The sequence below is a fragment of the Zea mays genome, chromosome 8 (assembly GCF_902167145.1).
Source record: "Zea mays cultivar B73 chromosome 8, Zm-B73-REFERENCE-NAM-5.0, whole genome shotgun sequence".
NCBI lineage: Eukaryota > Viridiplantae > Streptophyta > Magnoliopsida > Poales > Poaceae > Zea > Zea mays.
The window spans coordinates 179,029,676-179,047,781 of record NC_050103.1 but is presented as its reverse complement, the minus strand read 5'-3'; the positions used below and the strand labels follow the sequence as shown (position 1 = coordinate 179,047,781).

Sequence of the window (18,106 nt, the reverse complement as noted above, 5' to 3'; positions counted from 1 at the left end):
TCACACATGGACTTGTGAGGTTCGGGGATCCCTTGCACAACTTGAGAACCATCAATAAGCAACAAATTACATAAATGCATGAAGTAACATGATCAAAGGCATAGAACACATGTATGCTATAGATCAATCCAAGTTACGCGAATCTAAGACATTTAGCTCACTACGCAACCTGCAAAACCTTTTCTCATCTAAAGGCTTGGTGAAGATATCAGCTAGCTGGTTCTCGGTGTTAATATGGTACACCTCGATATCTCCCTTTTGCTGGTGGTCTCTCAGGAAGTGATGCCGGATGTCTATGTGCTTAGTGTGGTTGTGTTCAATAGGATTATCCACCATGCGGATTGCACTCTCATTGTCACATAGGAGTGGGACTTTGCTCAGATTGTATCCAAAGTCCCGGAGGGTTTGCCTCATCCAAAGTAGTTGCGCGCAACACTGTCCTGCGGCAACATACTCGGCCTCAGCGGTGGATAGGGCAACGGAGGTTTGTTTCTTGGAACTCCAAGACACCAGGGACCTTTCTAGAAATTGGCACATCCCTGATGTACTCTTCCTATCAACCTTGCATCCAGCATAATCGGAGTCTGAATATCCAATTAAGTCAAAGGTAGACCCCTTTAGATACCAGATCCCGAAGCAAGGCGTAGCAACTAAATACCTAAGAATTCACTTAACGGTCACAAGGTGACATTCCTTAGGGTTGGATTGAAATCTAGCACACATGCATACACTTAGCATAATGTCCGGTCTACTAGCACATAAATAAAGCAAGGAACCTATCATAGACCGGTACACCTTTTGATCAACGGACTTACCTCCTTTGTTGAGGTCGACATGCCCATCGGTTCCCATCGGTGTCTTTGCGGGCTTTGCGTCCTTCATCCCAAACCTCTTGAGAAGGTCTTGAGTGTACTTCGTTTGGGAGAGGAAGGTGCCATCCTTAAGTTGCTTCACTTGGAACCCAAGGAAGTAGGTCAACTCGCCCATCATCGACATCTCAAACTTTTGAGTCATCACCCTGCTAAACTCCTCACAAGACTTTTGGTTAGTAGAACCAAATATTATGTATCGACATAAATTTGGCACACAAAAAGGTCACCGTCACAAGTCTTAGTGAAAAGAGTGGGATCGGCTTTCCCAACCTTGAAAGCATTAGCAATTAAGAAATCTCTAAGGCATTCATACCATGCTCTTGGGGCTTGCTTAAGTCCATAGAGCGCCTTAGAGAGCTTAAAAACGTGGTCGGGATACCTATCATCCTCAAAGCCAGGGGTTGTTCCACATACACCTCCTCCTTGATTGGCCCGTTGAGGAAAGCGCTCTTCACATCCATTTGAAACAACCTAAAAGAGTGGTGAGCGGCATAGGCTAATAGTATTCGAATAGACTCTTGCCTAGCCACAGGAGCAAAAGTCTCCTCGAAATCCAAACCTGCGACTTGGGCATAACCTTTCGCCACAAGTCGAGCCTTGTTTCTTGTCACCACCCCGTGCTCGTCTTGCTTGTTGCGGAACACCCACTTGGTTCCCACAATGTTTTGCTTGGGACGTGGCACTAGGCTCCAAACTTCATTCCTCTTGAAGTTGTTGAGCTCTTCCTGCATGGCCAACACCTAGTCCGGATCTTGCAAGGCCTCTTCTACCCTGAAAGGCTCAATAGACGAGACAATCGAGTAATGCTCACAAAAATTAGCTAGACGTGAGCGAGTTGTTACTCCCTTGCTTATGTCACCCAGTATCTGATCGACGGGGTGATGTCGTTGGATCGTCGCTCGGACTTGAGTTGGAGGGGCCAGTGGTGCTTCTTCCTCCAAAACTTGTTCTTCTTGTGCTCCCCCTTGATCACATGCCTCTTCTTGAGGAACCTGTCCATCATCTTGAGTTGGGGGATGCACCATTATTGAGGAAGAAGGTTAATCTTGCTCTTGTTGTTCCTATGGTCGCACATCTCCAATCGCTATGGTGCGTATTGCGGCCGTTGGAACATCATCTTCATCTATGTCATCAAGATCAACTTGCTCTCTTGGAGAGCCATTAGTCTCATCAAATAAAACGTCGCTAGAGACTTCAACCAAACCTGATGATTTGTTGAAGACCCTATACGCCTTTGTATTTGAGTCATACCCTAGTAAAAACCCTTCTACAGCTTTGGGAGCAAATTTAGAATGTCTACCTTTCTTCACCAAGATGTAGCATTTGCTCCCAAATACACGAATTTAAGAAACATTAGGTTTGTTACCGGTAAGGAGTTCGTAGGAGGTCTTCTTGAGGAGGCGATGCAGATATAGCCGGTTTATGGCGTGGCAAGCTGTATTCACAGCTTCCGACCAAAACCGCTCGGACGTCTTGAACTCTCCAAGCATCGTCCTCGCCATGTCGATAAGCGTCCTGTTCTTCCTCTCTACCACACCATTTTGATGTGGTGTGTAGGGAGCGGAGAACTCGTGCTTGATGCCTTCCTCCTCAAGATAGTCCTCCACTTACAGATTCTTGAACTCGGACCCGTTGTCGCTTCTTATCTTTTTCACCTTGAGCTCAAATTCATTTTGAGCCCTCCTTAGAAAGCGCTTTAGGGTCCCTTGGGTTTCTGTTTTATCCTGCAAAAAGAACACCCAAGTGAAGCGGGAAAAATCATCAACAATAACAAGACCATACTTACTTCCCTCGATGCTAAGGTAGGCAACGGGTCCGAAGAGGTCCATATGTAGTAGCTCCAGTGGTCTTGATGTTGTCATCACATTCTTGCTGTGATGAGTGCTCCCCACCTGTTTTCCTGCCTGACAAGCTGTACAAGGTCTATCTTTCTCGAAACATACATTTGTTAGTCCTAACACATGTTCTCCCTTTAGAAGTTTGTGAAGGTTCTTCATCCCAACATGTGCTAGACGACGATGCCACAGCCAGCCCGTGCTAGTCTTAGCTATTAAGCATGCATCTAGATTGGCCTCCTCTTTCGAAAAATCAACTAAGTAGAGTTTGCCATCTAGTACACTTTTAAACGCTAATGAACCATCACTCCTTCTAAAGACAGATACATCTATATTGGTAAATAGACAATTATAACCCATATTACATAATTGACTCACAGACAATAAGTTGTACCCGAGCGATTCAACTAAGAACACATTGGATATAGAATGCTCGGATGAAATGGCTATCTTCCCCCAATACTTTGACCTTGCCTTGGTTCCCATCTCCAAAGATGATCGAATCCTGGGAATCCTTATTCTTGACGTAGGAGGTGAACATCTTCTTCTCCCCCGTCATGTGGTTTGTGCATCCGCTGTCGATAATCTAGCTTGAGCCCCCGGATGCATAAACCTGCAAGGCAATTTACACTTGGGTTTTAGGTACCCAACTTTTGTTGGGTCCTACAAGGTTAGTCACAATAGCCTTTGGAACCCAAATACAAGTCTTATCTCCCTTGCATTTGGATCCCAACTTTCTAGCAACTACTTTTTCCTTCTTACATAAAAGAGCAAATGAAGTATTGCAAGCATGGTAAATGATAGTAGATTCATTGCACATTTTCCTAGGCACATGATGAGCAACATTACCTTTTCTAGGCCTACTTCTACCATGCACAAAAGTAGAGCTTGAAGCAATCATAGCATGTGAATCAAAAGCATCATGATCATAACTCTTATTATAACTGGAATGGCTAGCAATTTTCCTATTATACATGAAAGCATGATTCCTTTGAATGCTACTAGCCATAGAGGCCTTCCCTTTCTCCTTGGCGAGAATGGGAGCCTTTTGGCTTGTTAAGTTCTTGGTTTCCTTTCAAAAACCAAGTCCATCCTTAATAGAGGGGTGTCTACCAATTGTGTAGGCATCCCTGGCAAATTTTAATTTATCAAAATCAATTTTGCAAGTCTTAAGTTGAGCATTAAGACTTGCCACTTCATCATTCAATTTTGTAATAGCAATAAGATGTCCATTACAAGCATTAACATCAAAGTCCTTACATCTATTACAAATACTAACATGCTCTACACATGAATTAGATTTATTAGCTTCCTCTAGCTTAGCATTTAAATTATCATTTAAACTCTTTAAACTAGATACAGTTTCATGGCAAGCAGATAACTCAGAAGATAGCATTTCATTCCTTTTAATCTCTAAGGCAAGAGATTTTTGTACACTAACAAATTTATCATGCTCCTCATATAAAATATCCTCTTGTTTTTCTAACAATCTATTCTTTTCATTTAAAGCATCAATTAATTTATTGATTTTATCTACTTTAGCTATATCTAAACCCTTAAATAAATCAGTATAATCTACTTCCTCATCACTAGAATCATCATCGCTGGAAGTAGTGTACTTAGGGGTATCTCGAACACTTACCTTCTTCTCCTTGGCCATAAGGCAAGTGTGGCGTTCATTGGGGAAGAGCGAAGACTTGTCGAAGGCTGAGGCTGCCAATCCTTCATCGTCGGAGTCGGATGAAGAGCAATCCGAATCCCATTCTTTGCCAAGGTGCGCCTCGCCTTTCGCCTTCTTGTACACCTTTTTCTTCTCCCTCTTCCCATGCTTTTCTTGTTCCTGGTCATTATTATTATCAGGACATTGTGCTATAAAATGACCAGTCTTACCGCGTTTGAAACAGGAGCGCTTCCCTTTGCTTTGTTCTTGTTGGGGTACTCCTTGCGTCCTTTTAGTGCGGTCTGAAGCGTTTGATGATTAGGGCCATCTCATCTTCGTTTAGCTCGGCAGCCTCAACTTGTGGCACCTTGCTTGGTAGCGCCTCCCTGCTGCTTGTTGCTTTGAGAGCAACGGGTTGAGGCTCGTAGACGGGTAGAGGGCCATTAAGAGCATCGTCCACGTATCGCGCTTCCTTTACCATCATACGCCCGCTCACGAATTTTCTAAGTATCTCCTCGGGCGTCATTTTGGTGTACCTAGGATTTTCACGAATGAGGTTTACAAGATGGGGGTCAATTACCGTGAATGACCTTAGCATAAGTCGGACGACGTCGTGGTCCGTCCATCTTGTGTTTCCATAGCTTCTGATCTTGTTAACCAGGGTCTTGAGCCTGTTGTATGTTTGTGTTGGCTCCTCTCCCCTAATCATAGCGAACCTTCCTAGCTCTCCTTCCACCAACTCCATTTTGGTGATCATGGTGGCATCATTTCCCTCATGAGATATCTTGAGGGTGTCCCAAATTTGCTTGGCGTTGTCCAAGCCGCTTACCTTGTTGTACTCATCCCTGCACAAAGATGCTAGCAAAACAGTGGTAGCTTGTGCATTCTTATGAATTTGCTCATTTATGAAAACAGAGTTGTCAGTATTATCAAAATGCATTCCGTTTTTGACAATCTCCCAAATACTAGGATGGAGAGAGAGCATAGGTGACTACGCATTTTGTGACTCCAAAATGAGTAGTCTTCTTCATCAAAGTGTGGAGGTTTCCCAAGTAGAATTGATAGTAAATGAGCATTAGAATTGAATGGAATACAAGAATAATCAAATGAAAAGTTTTGATTAACCGGTTTCTTTTTAGACGAGTCATCGTCGTCGTCTCTTGGTGAAGAAGAGGAGGCATCGCTGTCATAGTAAATGACCTTATTGATGCGTCTCTTCTTCTTCTCGTCCTTCTTCTTGTGACTCGAGCCAGAGTCAGTGAGCTTGTCGTCTCTTGGCTCGTTGAAGATGGACTCCTTTTCTTTGTCGTTGACCACCATCCCCTTTCCCTTAGGATCCATCTCTTCGGGCGATTAGTCCCTTACATGAAGAGAACAGCTCTAATACCAATTGAGAGCACCTAGAGAGGGGTGAATAGGTGATCCTGTAAAATTCAACACTAATAGCCACAAAACTTGGTTATGAAAGTTAGAACGGCTAAGTAGCTTGAAATGAACTCTTGTGAACACAGACAATCAAAGAGAGAAGCAACACAAGAGACACACGATTTTATCCCGTGGTTCGGCCAAGTAACACTTGCCTACTTCCACGTTGTGGCGTCCCAATGGACGAGGGTTGCACTCAACCCCTTTCAAGTGATCCAATGATCAACTTGAATACCATGGTGTTCTTCCTTATAGTTTTCTTCTCGTTTGCGAGGAATCTCCACAAGTTGGAGCCTCTCGCCCTTACAAGATTGATCACAAAGAAAGCACGGAGTAAGGTTGGGATGAGCAACACATACAAGACGCAAATCGCAGCACACCCACACACACAAGAGAGAAGACTTGAGCTCAAATGACAACGCAGGGAGTCCTTGACTCGAATAGAGCTTAAATCTCAAACACAACGAAACGAATGCGTGGGAATGAAGTCTGGATGCCTTAGGATGCTTAGTGAATGCTTGGGTAGCTCCTCCATGCGCCTAGGGGTCCCTTTTATAGCCCCAAGGCAGCTAGGAGCCGTTGAAGATCAACAAGGAAGGCTATCCTTGCCTTCTGTCGAGTGGCGCACCGGACAGTCCGGTGCGCCACCGAACAGTCACTGTAGACGGTCCGGTGCCGATCTCCTTCCTTTTCTGGCGCAGACGACCGTTGCAGCGCCGGGCTGATTGGCGCACCGGACACTGTCCAGTGTACACCGGACAGCCCGGTGCCCCCCGCCGACCGTTGGAGCTGTCACGCGTCGCGCGAAGATTGCGCGGTCGATCGTTGGCTTACCGGACAGTCTGGTGCACCACTGGACAGTCCGGTGAATTTTAGCCGTACGCCGCTGATCCTCTTCCCGAGAGCGACGAGTTCGCCGCGGACGACTCACCGGACAGTCCGGTGAATTATAGTCATACGCCGTCGTCGAGTCCCGAGAGCGGCCTGTTCACGCGGACTAGCCTAGCGCACTGGACACTGTCCGGTGCACCACCGGACAGTCTGATGTGCCAAGCCGAGCTGGACTTTGGCTGCACACAGCCAAGTCTTTTGCATTCCTCTTCTTTTCTCTGTTTCTAGCACTTAGACAAAATATGTTAGTACTCAAAACACTGCACTAAGTCTAGAAACATACCTTATGTCTTGATTTGCACTTTTCTCTTCATTTAGCACATAAGAACTCAATTAAATGTGTTGGGCACTTAATCACCAAAACATAATAGAAATTGCCCAAGGGCACATTTCCCTTTCACCAGGAACATAACGGATGTAATACTTGGAGCAACTAATGCTAGTCGCCGGTGCAATCTTCTTGCGTCCTGGTATCCGCGGTCTGCGTAGCATTGGCATGCAGCGAAAGCTTCCCTGACAACGTACGAGTGATGATGAGCATAGTGCACGCAGCAGCATGGGCGTACTGTCTGCCAGCGGAATAGACAGGCATGCCGCCCGCCATCGGAATGGACAGGTCTCATTAAATGCTGAGGCAGCACCCTGCCTGCCAGTGGAATGGACAGGTCGCCGCCTGACAGCAGAGTAGATAGGCCTCATTAAATGCCGAGTCGGCACATCACATGTCAGGCGGCGCGCCTTATCCGCAATAAATGCAGGGGCCGCGCAACCCAGAGGCCTTACGTCAGGCTCCGCCTGCTGGCTTACGTCACGCGCAGTAGGCCACGTGGCAGCATCGGGTCTCCACCTAGGCGGTGAGTAGTAGCGTACGCGGACAGGCCCGCACCAGGCTGGGCCTGTACATGTGTCGGCACCGGACCCCAGCCTGACCTTGAGCAAGGCCTAGGTATTCTCTGTCACAGAGTCCTAGTACCCAGCTACGGGCGGCCCGGACCCCATAAAGAGTGGTCCAAGACCCGTCCTGGGGGTCCAAATCGCGCCCGTGGGGGTCCTGGTCCTTTCCCGGTGGTCCAGTCTACACGTACAAGGGTCTGACACTTTCCCATGGGGTCCGGACCCACTATTGACATCTTGGAGTATATCGTCTTCTCTGGCCACGTGGCGACCTCAGAGCCGTCCACGTGGTGGGGTCGGGTGCTGTTCACCACGCGACTAGAGATAGCCGCGTGGGCACCGCGTCTTCATGCTGTAATAAGGGGTACCCCTGTTTCAGGGCACCGACAGTGGCCTCGGGCCTACCTCAGGGGAGGATACGAGCCTGCAGGTGGGGCCAAAGCTTGATTGGCGATTGGCGCGTCGCTTCCATGCGCTTGCTGACGTAATCACTGCCCGTCCGCCTTCGGTCACACCAACTGCCACGCCTGTCCTCGCGGCTGACTTGACCCATGGCCCCCATACTTGATGGTTTCGTCGGGCCACGTGCGAGGCGCCTCGATACATAGTGAAGCGCCCCAATCCTCTGGGACTCAAATGTGATACAATTACTAGTCCCAGGAGGCTAGTAAACACATTTATACATCAGATGATTCTAGATCTGCTTAAACGAGACAAACCTATAAAGGTGGCGATCAACTTTAAGAGTTGGTCCACAACTCGGGACATATCATCAGAGTGGGGCTGAAGCAGCCCGATATACGCAGCGAAGCAAATCAGCGATCAAACAGCCACAGGCAAGGTTGGGAACAGTCGTAACTCTTACCCGATCTCCTTTTCTGAAAAACAACAAATAAGCAAGGGTGAGTACAAACGTACTCAGCAGCCCACCTTCACCCGCGGAATGGGGAAATTAGATATAATGCATGGAATATGTGGAGCTCAAGATATTCTGCAGAAATAGCAATATTTTATGCAGGGTTGTTTTGAAAAACATTTTTGTATTTTGCAAAGTGCATCCTCTCCCAAAGGAGCAGAAAGTTTTTCAGTATTAGAACAAAATCCCCTAGACTAAACCATCCAGGTATCTTAGCAGTTTCCCACTGGTTTTCATTTTCAAAAACAGCTACTGGACTTCCCGTCCACCATAGCTCACGGCTAAACCGCCGGACCTTTTAAAAACATCTTTTCTCAAACGCACCCCTTTTTTGAAAACAAAACACTAATTGCCATACCACACCAGACTCGTCCATACCAGTGGACACAGACTATTCGAATAGGTTTAAAACTCTGCGCAGAGGGGTACACTTTACCCACTAGTCCGGTTTCTGCGATCTCACCGTCGTGAGACTCGAATGCCGAATCTCTTTCTTTCCTTGCACGTCCTAACCTTAACGGTTATACCGGAAGGAGTTAGGCCACCGCCATGCCCAAACCGGACAAAACATTCTCCCTCCTTATCCTCCTGGTGCTCCCCAGCCTTCATAACCCTGGGGTTGGATCGTACGAGTTCAGATTGAGTGACTACCCACACAGTCTCGAGTGGTTGTACTTATCATGAGTACAGGTAGTGAAGGATGACAAACCAGTCCTTATATGAGGGGACAATCCTTCTGCTCACACCTAAACCAGCTGAGCCATTGCCTTAGGCCCTCCCCTAAACCAGGGAGTCCCTGATCATCCCTACTCAAAGGTGATAAGGGTGGAAACCCTTCATCATACACATTTTGAAAAGCATTTTCTTTTGAAAACTCACACCTTTTCTCAAATCATTTGTAACAAATATATCAAGTATTGATTACGGCAAGCGGCTGGGTGGCCATAATAACTTGTCTCAAAATCATATCATGCATAAAATAACAGGCTGAGGGTTGTGGTTGTAAAAGCATAGGTAATTTATGCATCAAAGGGATCCAGTGAGCTTGCCGTGCTTATCCGGCGAAGGGGGAAGGGGAGCTCGCGGAACTGGCTTCTAGCTCCACTGCCCGGCGTAGACTTGCAGATCTGACCTCCACGAGATGACACGAACGCTCCGATAACTATGCAACATGAACAAGCAAACATACAAACCAACAAGTATACCAACAAATATTTAGTATAGTGGTCAGAATAGCGATATATGGATGGACAGAGTCATGAGTAGAATTTGTGTCATGTGGTGTTGAGGTACTACTAGTGGTGGAGCGGAGGTGCTTACCAGGAGGGTGGACTGGAGGCGAAGCGACACTATGCGTGTAGCCGGCAGAGCGGAGTAACTGAGTGGGTGGGGTGTTTGCCTTGGCTGAGGGTGTTGAGTGTGTGGAGTGGGAGAGGGTAGCTAGGTGTATTTATAGCTGGGTGTATGTGGTGTAGCTCAGTGAAGTTCACTGTTGGTGAGAATAGTGATGAATAAATCGTCTGACTTAGTATGAACAAGAGAGTTATAGGCAGAATATGGGACAAAAGTATTTTGGGAGTTTTCTGGAACATGAACCATGCTTAAGGGATGACATGGTTGGATAGGGAATAGTTTGACAAGAATTTTAGAAACAAGAATGACTGAAATCTGAGTTTGGATGGAGGAGTTTTGGATTCTACAATCATAGGGAGAAAAAGAAAAGGAATATTCTAGAATTTGAATATTTAGAGATATTTGGAAAATAAAAAATACAAATGTATTTTTGAGCAGGGTGCGAGGAATTATTTTTGGGCTTTTCTTGGGCAGAGGTTTATGTTGGTGAAAACTGTTCCTACCTACTGTGTCACATCAGACAACAGTAAGGCAGGACCCAAATAGCTAGAATGCTGTGGTATTCTGGTCCGAGTGGGCTGTGGTATCTTGGGCTATGTTTTATAGGATTGAGGACATATCCATACAAACATGGTTCGCCTTTCTTTTTGGAAGTCTGGCTTGAAAGAATCCCAAGGTTAAGCGTGCTCAACTTGGAGAAATCTGGAATGGGTGACCAGATGGGAAGTTCCCTACTGGAAGGAAAATCACAGTCACCAGAGTTCGTATGACTGGAATATGGGTTTGGCTGGTCTTAGGTGGACTGGACAGCATGACGGATGAGTAGTTGAAATTTGGAGTAATCAGATGATCGATGAACAGTAACAATGAATAGTAACGGTGAATAGTAACGATGAATAGTGACAGTGAATAGTGATGGTGAATAGTTCGTGTGAACGAACGATGAATAGTGACGATGAACGAACGATGAACGATGAATAGGAACTATGACCGAACGATCGAATGATCGAACGAACGAACGATCGGAATTTTGACAGCATAACGACAGGAAAAAGATTATTTGGACGAACGAACGATCGAACGATCGGACGAACGAACGAACAAACTAAGAACAGGTGGACGAACGATCGAAGAACGACCGAACGATCCTTGTGCTAGTGTGTGCTTGTGTGGGAAGTGGAGTGGGAGTGGGCGTGTGGGGGGGAGGGAGTTGCCATGAAATGGCTTGGGGTGGGATGAGAGGAGGTCCTTGCCCCTCTATTTATAGCCATGGTGGAGGGATTAGGGGAGGGATGAGAGGATTAGTGGGAGGATGAGAGGATTAGTGGGAGATTAGCATGGATTTGTCTTATATGAGTGTAATTAGCTTGTAGAGCTCACCGTATGACACCGGAGGCATACGTATACGTATGAGCATGAGGAAAGTTATGGAGAAAATATTTGTAGGGACTTGAAAAATGATTCTGAAGGTATTTCTCAGGAAGAAAATACCTGGAGATATATCGGTGGAATATTTGGGCAGTATTTCTGAAAGAGTTTGAGGGTGATCACTGGGGAAATATTTGTAGGATATTTTGAGGAGGATTTTAGAGAGAATATAGACCACCATAATTTTATTTGTTGATATCAACTCGCAAACCAACATTTTGAAATGAAATTTGAAATTCATTTTGAATTTAGAGCGAGTTTGAGAAAATGCCAAGATTTGAATTTTTGGGATGCTACACAGGAGTAGCTTTTTGGAAAAACACTTATGTGCAGACTGTCCAGGCCCTTGCAGCGGACCGTCCGCGACACCAGGGTGAGCCTCGGACAGGAACACTGCAAAAACACAACACTACAGACCGTCTGAAGGAGAAGCGAGCACCGTCCGAGACCAAGCACGGACCGTCCGGCCTCAGGCGCGGACCGTCCGGTCGTTGTAAAACCAGAAAAACCCGAAGGTGACGGGTTCGGTAAAATGCATTTTTAGCGTCCTCGCAGACCGTCCGGGATGCACGGCCGGACCGTCTGCAACTACTTTATCTGACATCTGATGACACATTAAATGCACTATAGCCATTGATATAGCCGTTACTACTAACCGTTGCGATTTTAGTCGTTGATGTGCAGGGGTGGACCGTTCGCGGTTGACAGAAAAGGAGCAACAACTAGAAAGTGGTTGGAGGCTATAAATATAACCCCAACCACCTTCATTCAAAAGATCCAAGCACTCCACTCATACACATTCAATATAAGAGCTAGCAATCCATTCCAAGACACATTCAAAGCTTTCAATCTCTCCAAGTTCCACAATTGAAACACGTGATCATTAGTGATTAGTGACTTGAGAGAGTGTGATTCGTATTTCATTTGTTGCTCTTGTTGCTTGGTTTTCATAATCATGCTTTCTTCTTCACCTTCTAAACCTCCAAGTGTTTTGTAAAGCAAGCATATTGACCATATTAAATCAAAAATAACTTGTGAGTAGAGGATTGTGGATTGTTACCACTAAACTAGAGATGACAACTGGAACCTAATCCCCAATTCTTCGTATGAAATTCCCCTATTATGAGGACGGGTATGGGAGAAATTTAATCTCCACGTGAATTGAAACAGAGAAAATCTAGTCTCCATCGGGTTCGTGAGGACGAGGATGGACAATCACCCCATGCACATTCCCTATGTATTTGTACCGTGGACTTCTCTTGTTCTAAATTAGTCCATTGGAATGTTAAATTCTACAAAAAAAAACTCAACACGTTGTTTAGTATAATTAGCCAACTAAGCTTTAAAATAGATGTCTCTTGTTATTTTAAATCAATTTATATTGATTTGATATAATCAATTTTTAATTGTCTTCAAATATTGTATTTCATAATAGGGATGGCTTCCTAAATCTCTATGCGGGGATAGAGATGAGAGAAAAAGATCACCTATGAACATTTATGAGGATGGGGATGGGGATTTTTTTTTCTCCTCATGGAGACGGGGATGGAGTGCCATTTCCCGATTGGGAATTCCTCTATTGACATCTCTACACTAGACGCACGGTACAATAGAAAAAAATATGATGATATAATAGAAGTAGCCATACATTCTTATATATATACCAGAAGCATGATCAAGTTCACATATGATCTGATTTCCACACATACATGGATGGAACACCATCAGATGATAGTAACTAGGATAAGTCTTTCTTCTCTAACATGCCAACCCTCTAGTATATAAACCACTGCTAATAGTCTTGTACCCTAAAAGTCTATTAATATTCTCGTATACTGACATAACATATATTGGCTATACCTCTACACTATATCCCCTCTTCTCTTTGCTATTGCATTTTTTTTCCGTTTTTTAACTTTTATCCAAACGCCACAGATGTTTTATTTGTCTTCTCTTTCATATTGCACTTTTCCTTCCATGTCCTAACTTTTATCTTTGTTTTATTAACTATTCTAATTTTTATCTAAACGACAAAGAATTTTATGGCCTATTTGGTTTACCGTAAGAAACCTATGTGCATCCTCATCCAACGTGGTTTAGTTAGGCCTTTTCATTATCCGTAAGATACAGTCCATACCACTATATAATTTATCGGTTTAAACTTTGTAAAATTTATTCAACCAAATTATCACACACTTATAACCTCCACTAAATCCACCAAATAAATGTATCTAAATTTAACACACCATCAAACCAACAGTTCATAATAGTTAGATAACTCTCTCTCTTTTACTTACTTAAATTTAATCAACAATATTATTTAGATCATCTCTATACTTAGTCTCCACCACCTCGCGATCCCGCTATCCCTAATCTCCCCCTCCCGCACAAAACTGACGCCCCTTTCCCCTCTCATCACTCGTGCCGCTGTCGCAATCGATCTCTTCGCTCCTAGAGAACGTAGCATTAACAAGAGTTATATGTTAGTTGTTAGTAAGATCTAATGTGGTTTGATTAGGCCTATGGTGGTTTGATTAGGACTATGGTTCCTGCTGCACCTTCATTTTCAAGTTTTGCACCTTTTAGTCCTATTTGTGCATATATTTTAAAATTTGATTATCAAATTATAATATTTTAATAAATTAATAAAATTTATTTTTTAAAACTTTGATCGAATGCCTATAAAAATCGTTTTATAACATTAAATTACTACATTAGACATGCTTTAAAATATATTGTTATAATATATATATTTTATATCATAGATATTATTATTTTGTATAACACTTAATAAAATTTTGAAGATAGTTTGACTAGTATAGATCGGAAGAATCAATTTATTTAAAGATGGAGGGAGTAAATATTAGAAAATGTTGGGAGCCACACTTAACTGAAATGAGAGAAAGGGAAAGAAATTATCCGAACAACGCCCTCCTATCACTGCCACGTCACCGCATTTGCACCCAGCTTTCCTCCCATCCCATGGCTTCCCTCCTCTGCCCCGCCTCTTCCTGCCCCTCTGCTTCACTGCGCCGCACAGCCGCCTCCCCCGCTGCACCATCCTTCGCCTCAAGTCGGCACTACGGAGCCCCGCTTACGTTCCGAGTCGCCTCTCAGCCGCCGCAGGCCCTTGCCGCGGCCCCTTACGGCTACGGCAGCGACCTGCTCAGGCCCATCGACACACAGACGATCATCATAGCCGCCGCCGTCGTATCCGCAGTCTCCCTCTCTCTCGTCCTCGGCCTCAAGGTCTCCTCTGGCTTTTTCGGTTTCCTTTTCTTGCAGAATGCATGAATGGCACTGTAGTCTGCTGGTCTATGTTATGGATTTGTTATGTTCTTTGATGTGCTCCTTCAGGGCGACCCGGTGCCGTGCGACAGGTGCGCTGGGAATGGTATTTTGCAGTTCCTCTCCATTGCGTTCTTTTTTCTCTGTCCAGATGAATAGATGATAAGGGCACCTCTTAATTCAAAATAAGTTATTATATTACATAATCTATAATCTGGACAGATTATAATGCCAAACAAATAACACTGTTTGGTAACTCTATTTTTTTGGTAACTCTATTTTTAAAGTTTTTTTATTTTCTCAAGTAAAAATGAAATAATTTCTCTTAGGAAAATAGAAAACCATTACGCCCTATTTGGATCATTGGAATTGAATTCCATTCTAATAATAATAATTTAGTCATATATCAATCAAACTAATTTGGTTTTATGCAAAATATATCAGTATACTATTATTAGCAAGATGTCTGAGATATTTATGCGCTATATTTTTACTACAGAGGAGTAAGTCGAAGATCGTCTTGTAAGTTACAGAATAGAAACAAATTCTACTAAAACATAAAATCATTTCTTATCATCCACCCCATAAATTTGAGATAAACTTATATCAAAACTTTGGAAAGTGATGAAATGTCAAATTCCAAGCTAAATAGATTACTTTATTAAGTGAATTCCAATTCCTCTAAAATGAAGGGATCCAAATGACCCATTAAAAAAATGGGGTTCCCAAACTAGCCCTAAGTCTAGAAATTAGCCTGCTGTCCAAAGCCTGAAACTATAGCAAATTGTACGTGCCTTGTTGCTAATGGGTGCTGACTCATCTGGGATGTGAGCAAAACAAAGGGATGGATGTTATTGTGGTATATGACTGATCCATAATGTATGTTAATGTATATGTATCGTAAGTTCATTTTGCCCCATCTTCCAATCAGGGAATTGTCACACACCCATGCTTATATATACACACACCTGCACTTTTGAATGACCCCAAGTTGTGTGTTATTCTGTTTAGTCTGCTACTCTGCAAACATAATATGTCTAAATGATTACATAGTTCCATTGGACGTCAGCGCTTCACTTGGTGGTTTTCTTAGTCATTTCAGTGCCCACTACAAATTGATGGAAATTATCAATAGGAGATCATTGTAGGAGTGGGGCTACACATTTATGGATGGTAAAATGACCTTAGAAATAGTTAATTTGGCCTGATGGTAGATCATTGTAGGAGTGGGGCTACTGTCTGGGACTCTGGGTTAACTGTATTTCCTTGATGCTGGCAATGTCATTACAGCATTTTTTTATCAGCGGAGAGATACATTATCCTATCTTTATAGGCATGCCCGTGCATATTTACTGCCCCTCATTGAGCTGTTTGGTTATGCAATACTTGTGTTTAATTCAAAGAGGAAAATGCATTTCAACTATTGGGCAGAAAAGGCGTAAAAATATGATCTTTTCATAGAGAACCACATAAAGATGCTACTTAGACAAATCACAAATGACCACTTTGCATTGTTAAGTAAAATACAGCACACTAGCACCAATATCTAGTTACATGTTTAGACCGTTCTGTATATGTATGATGTCTCGACACTTGTCAACTAGGGGGCACGAAGTGTGTGTTCTGCAACGATGGCAAAATGAAGGTGGAAAATGGAGTCGTTGAGTGCCGTGTATGCAGAGGAGCAGGTAGCCCTGCTCCCTTATTTTTTATCCTTTGGATCTGCTCGTAATATTAGAGAGCAAACCTGAAGCTGGAGTTAGGGATCCAGTGGATTTTCTTTTAGCATCTATTCTGACTCTTTGCATTTATCAAGCAGGGCTAATACTTTGCAAGAAGTGTGCTGGTTCTGGATACTCCAAGCGGTTGTAGCGGAATCCCGGTTTGACTGGCATTCTGTGCAGTTTGACATCCGAAAGATGGACTTTGTACAGATGTATATACACTCTTCTCTTCTCTATCAGCAAATATGTATGTCCAGGCAGAGATGAGCTTGAAGGGAAGCTGATTTACAGTCTGCTGATATATTATCAGTTGCAGTTCATTTATCATGCGCTTCTTCTCTGTTTATCAAACTGTTCACACAAGTCTGCTGATATATTTTATTAGCGTGCGGCTTCGTAATCATAACGTTATAAGCAGAACCGATCGTCCGGTTTTGAATGTCTACAACCAGAGCGTGATCCCGGCCCTTAGGAACTTGGCCAATTCCTTGTACGTCATCGAAAAATATATTCATTTTTTGTGTGTCACTAGCCTTACTGGTCTTACATGTCATACACAAAAAAATCTATATGTCACTTAGTGATACACAAGAAATAAGTAAAAAATCTAATGGCATAGAAGGAATTTTCCTAGGAACTCCTCTTCTAACTAGTTAGTTATCTATACATCACTATAGTTCCTATATACTCACTTCGTATCAAAATAGTATTCGTTTTAGATCTTATTTTTTATGTCTATACTCAAATAGATGATGATGAATCTAGACACGTGTATGAAACACATACATCCAATCTTGTATGAATCCCTTAATTATATGAAACAAATTTTAATTTGAGACAAGGGGAGCATTATATAACCAGACATTGTTTAAATGGAACATCTATTAAAAACACAATGCAAACTCATAGATTAGATGAGTGTGAGTTGTGAGGTGTATAATGTGAGGTCAGACAATGCGAGATCAGTGACAGTGAGGGACCATCGATGACTAAATAGTGGATTGGTCTAAGATACGACTCATTTAATAGTGTCATGGTCCAATCCGACATAACTAAAAGTGTGCTTGTACCGTGCCTAGGCCGTTTTCTCGACTCACAGTGCCAACCCAATTCATTACCATTTTTTATTTTGAAATTATTAGTATATATATTTATAGTTTATATCTTTTATATAGCACAAGCTAATAAGTGGTGCACTAGTTAAGAGATAGGATGAAAATGGTCGAAAAAGATCAAAAAACATCTAAATTGATTTTGTTTTCATATTATTTTGACGGGACGAAAACATAAAATCAACTGTTGAAATACGGGATCGAGATTGTCGATTATTCAAAAACAATCGAAAACGATAAGCTTTAGGCAGAAAGACAAATATTTTGTAGTTTCCATAAATTCATAATAAAGTGGTAGAATGCCTAATTTTTAAGATATTAAAATACACAAATAAATCTTCTTTATCATTCATATCATTTATAGTAATTATAATTTTTGTTTTTCTGTTCTTCATTTATTTAAACACAACAAAAGTATGTAACTTATATAAATTATACTCTAAATGTATCTCATATTATATAAAACGGTATTATCATGACTCGTAAATGGAAAATACGAAAATAATTGAAAAACTAGCTAAATCGTTTCCGTATCATTTTTAATCGATTTCCGAACAGTTCAAAAATGTATAGGTAAAAACGGTATGCGGAATGGGACGGTACAAATTCAAATGAGCATATATTTTTTAGATTTTTCGTTCGTAAGTACACCAGGAACGACGCGGGAAGAAATTCCCACATCAGGAAAGCCATCATCGGCCCGGCCCA

General features: G+C 42.9%; 1 protein-coding gene across 1 annotated transcript; it reads left to right on the top strand.

The window, feature by feature from the left end:
• The first annotated feature begins 14,155 nt into the window (after positions 1 to 14,155).
• LOC103636608 (protein disulfide-isomerase LQY1, chloroplastic) lies at positions 14,156 to 16,613 on the top strand. Its single transcript, XM_008658967.4, has 4 exons — positions 14,156 to 14,523; positions 14,632 to 14,668; positions 16,167 to 16,250; positions 16,382 to 16,613. The coding sequence occupies exons 1-4, from the start codon at positions 14,170 to 14,172 to the stop codon at positions 16,432 to 16,434; spliced, it is 528 nt and encodes a 175-aa protein (XP_008657189.2). The 5' UTR covers positions 14,156 to 14,169; the 3' UTR covers positions 16,435 to 16,613.
• The last annotated feature ends 1,493 nt before the right edge of the window (positions 16,614 to 18,106 follow it).

Bases quoted from the DNA above. Each gene is read 5' to 3' on its own strand.
- LOC103636608 (XM_008658967.4), top strand. From the start codon at position 14,170: ATGAGAGAAAGGGAAAGAAATTATCCGAACAACGCCCTCCTATCACTG. The intron at 14,669-16,166 runs GTATTTTGCAGT...CTTGTCAACTAG, and splicing joins CGACAGGTGCGCTGGGAATG to GGGGCACGAAGTGTGTGTTC. The intron at 16,251-16,381 runs GTAGCCCTGCTC...TTTATCAAGCAG, and splicing joins CCGTGTATGCAGAGGAGCAG to GGCTAATACTTTGCAAGAAG.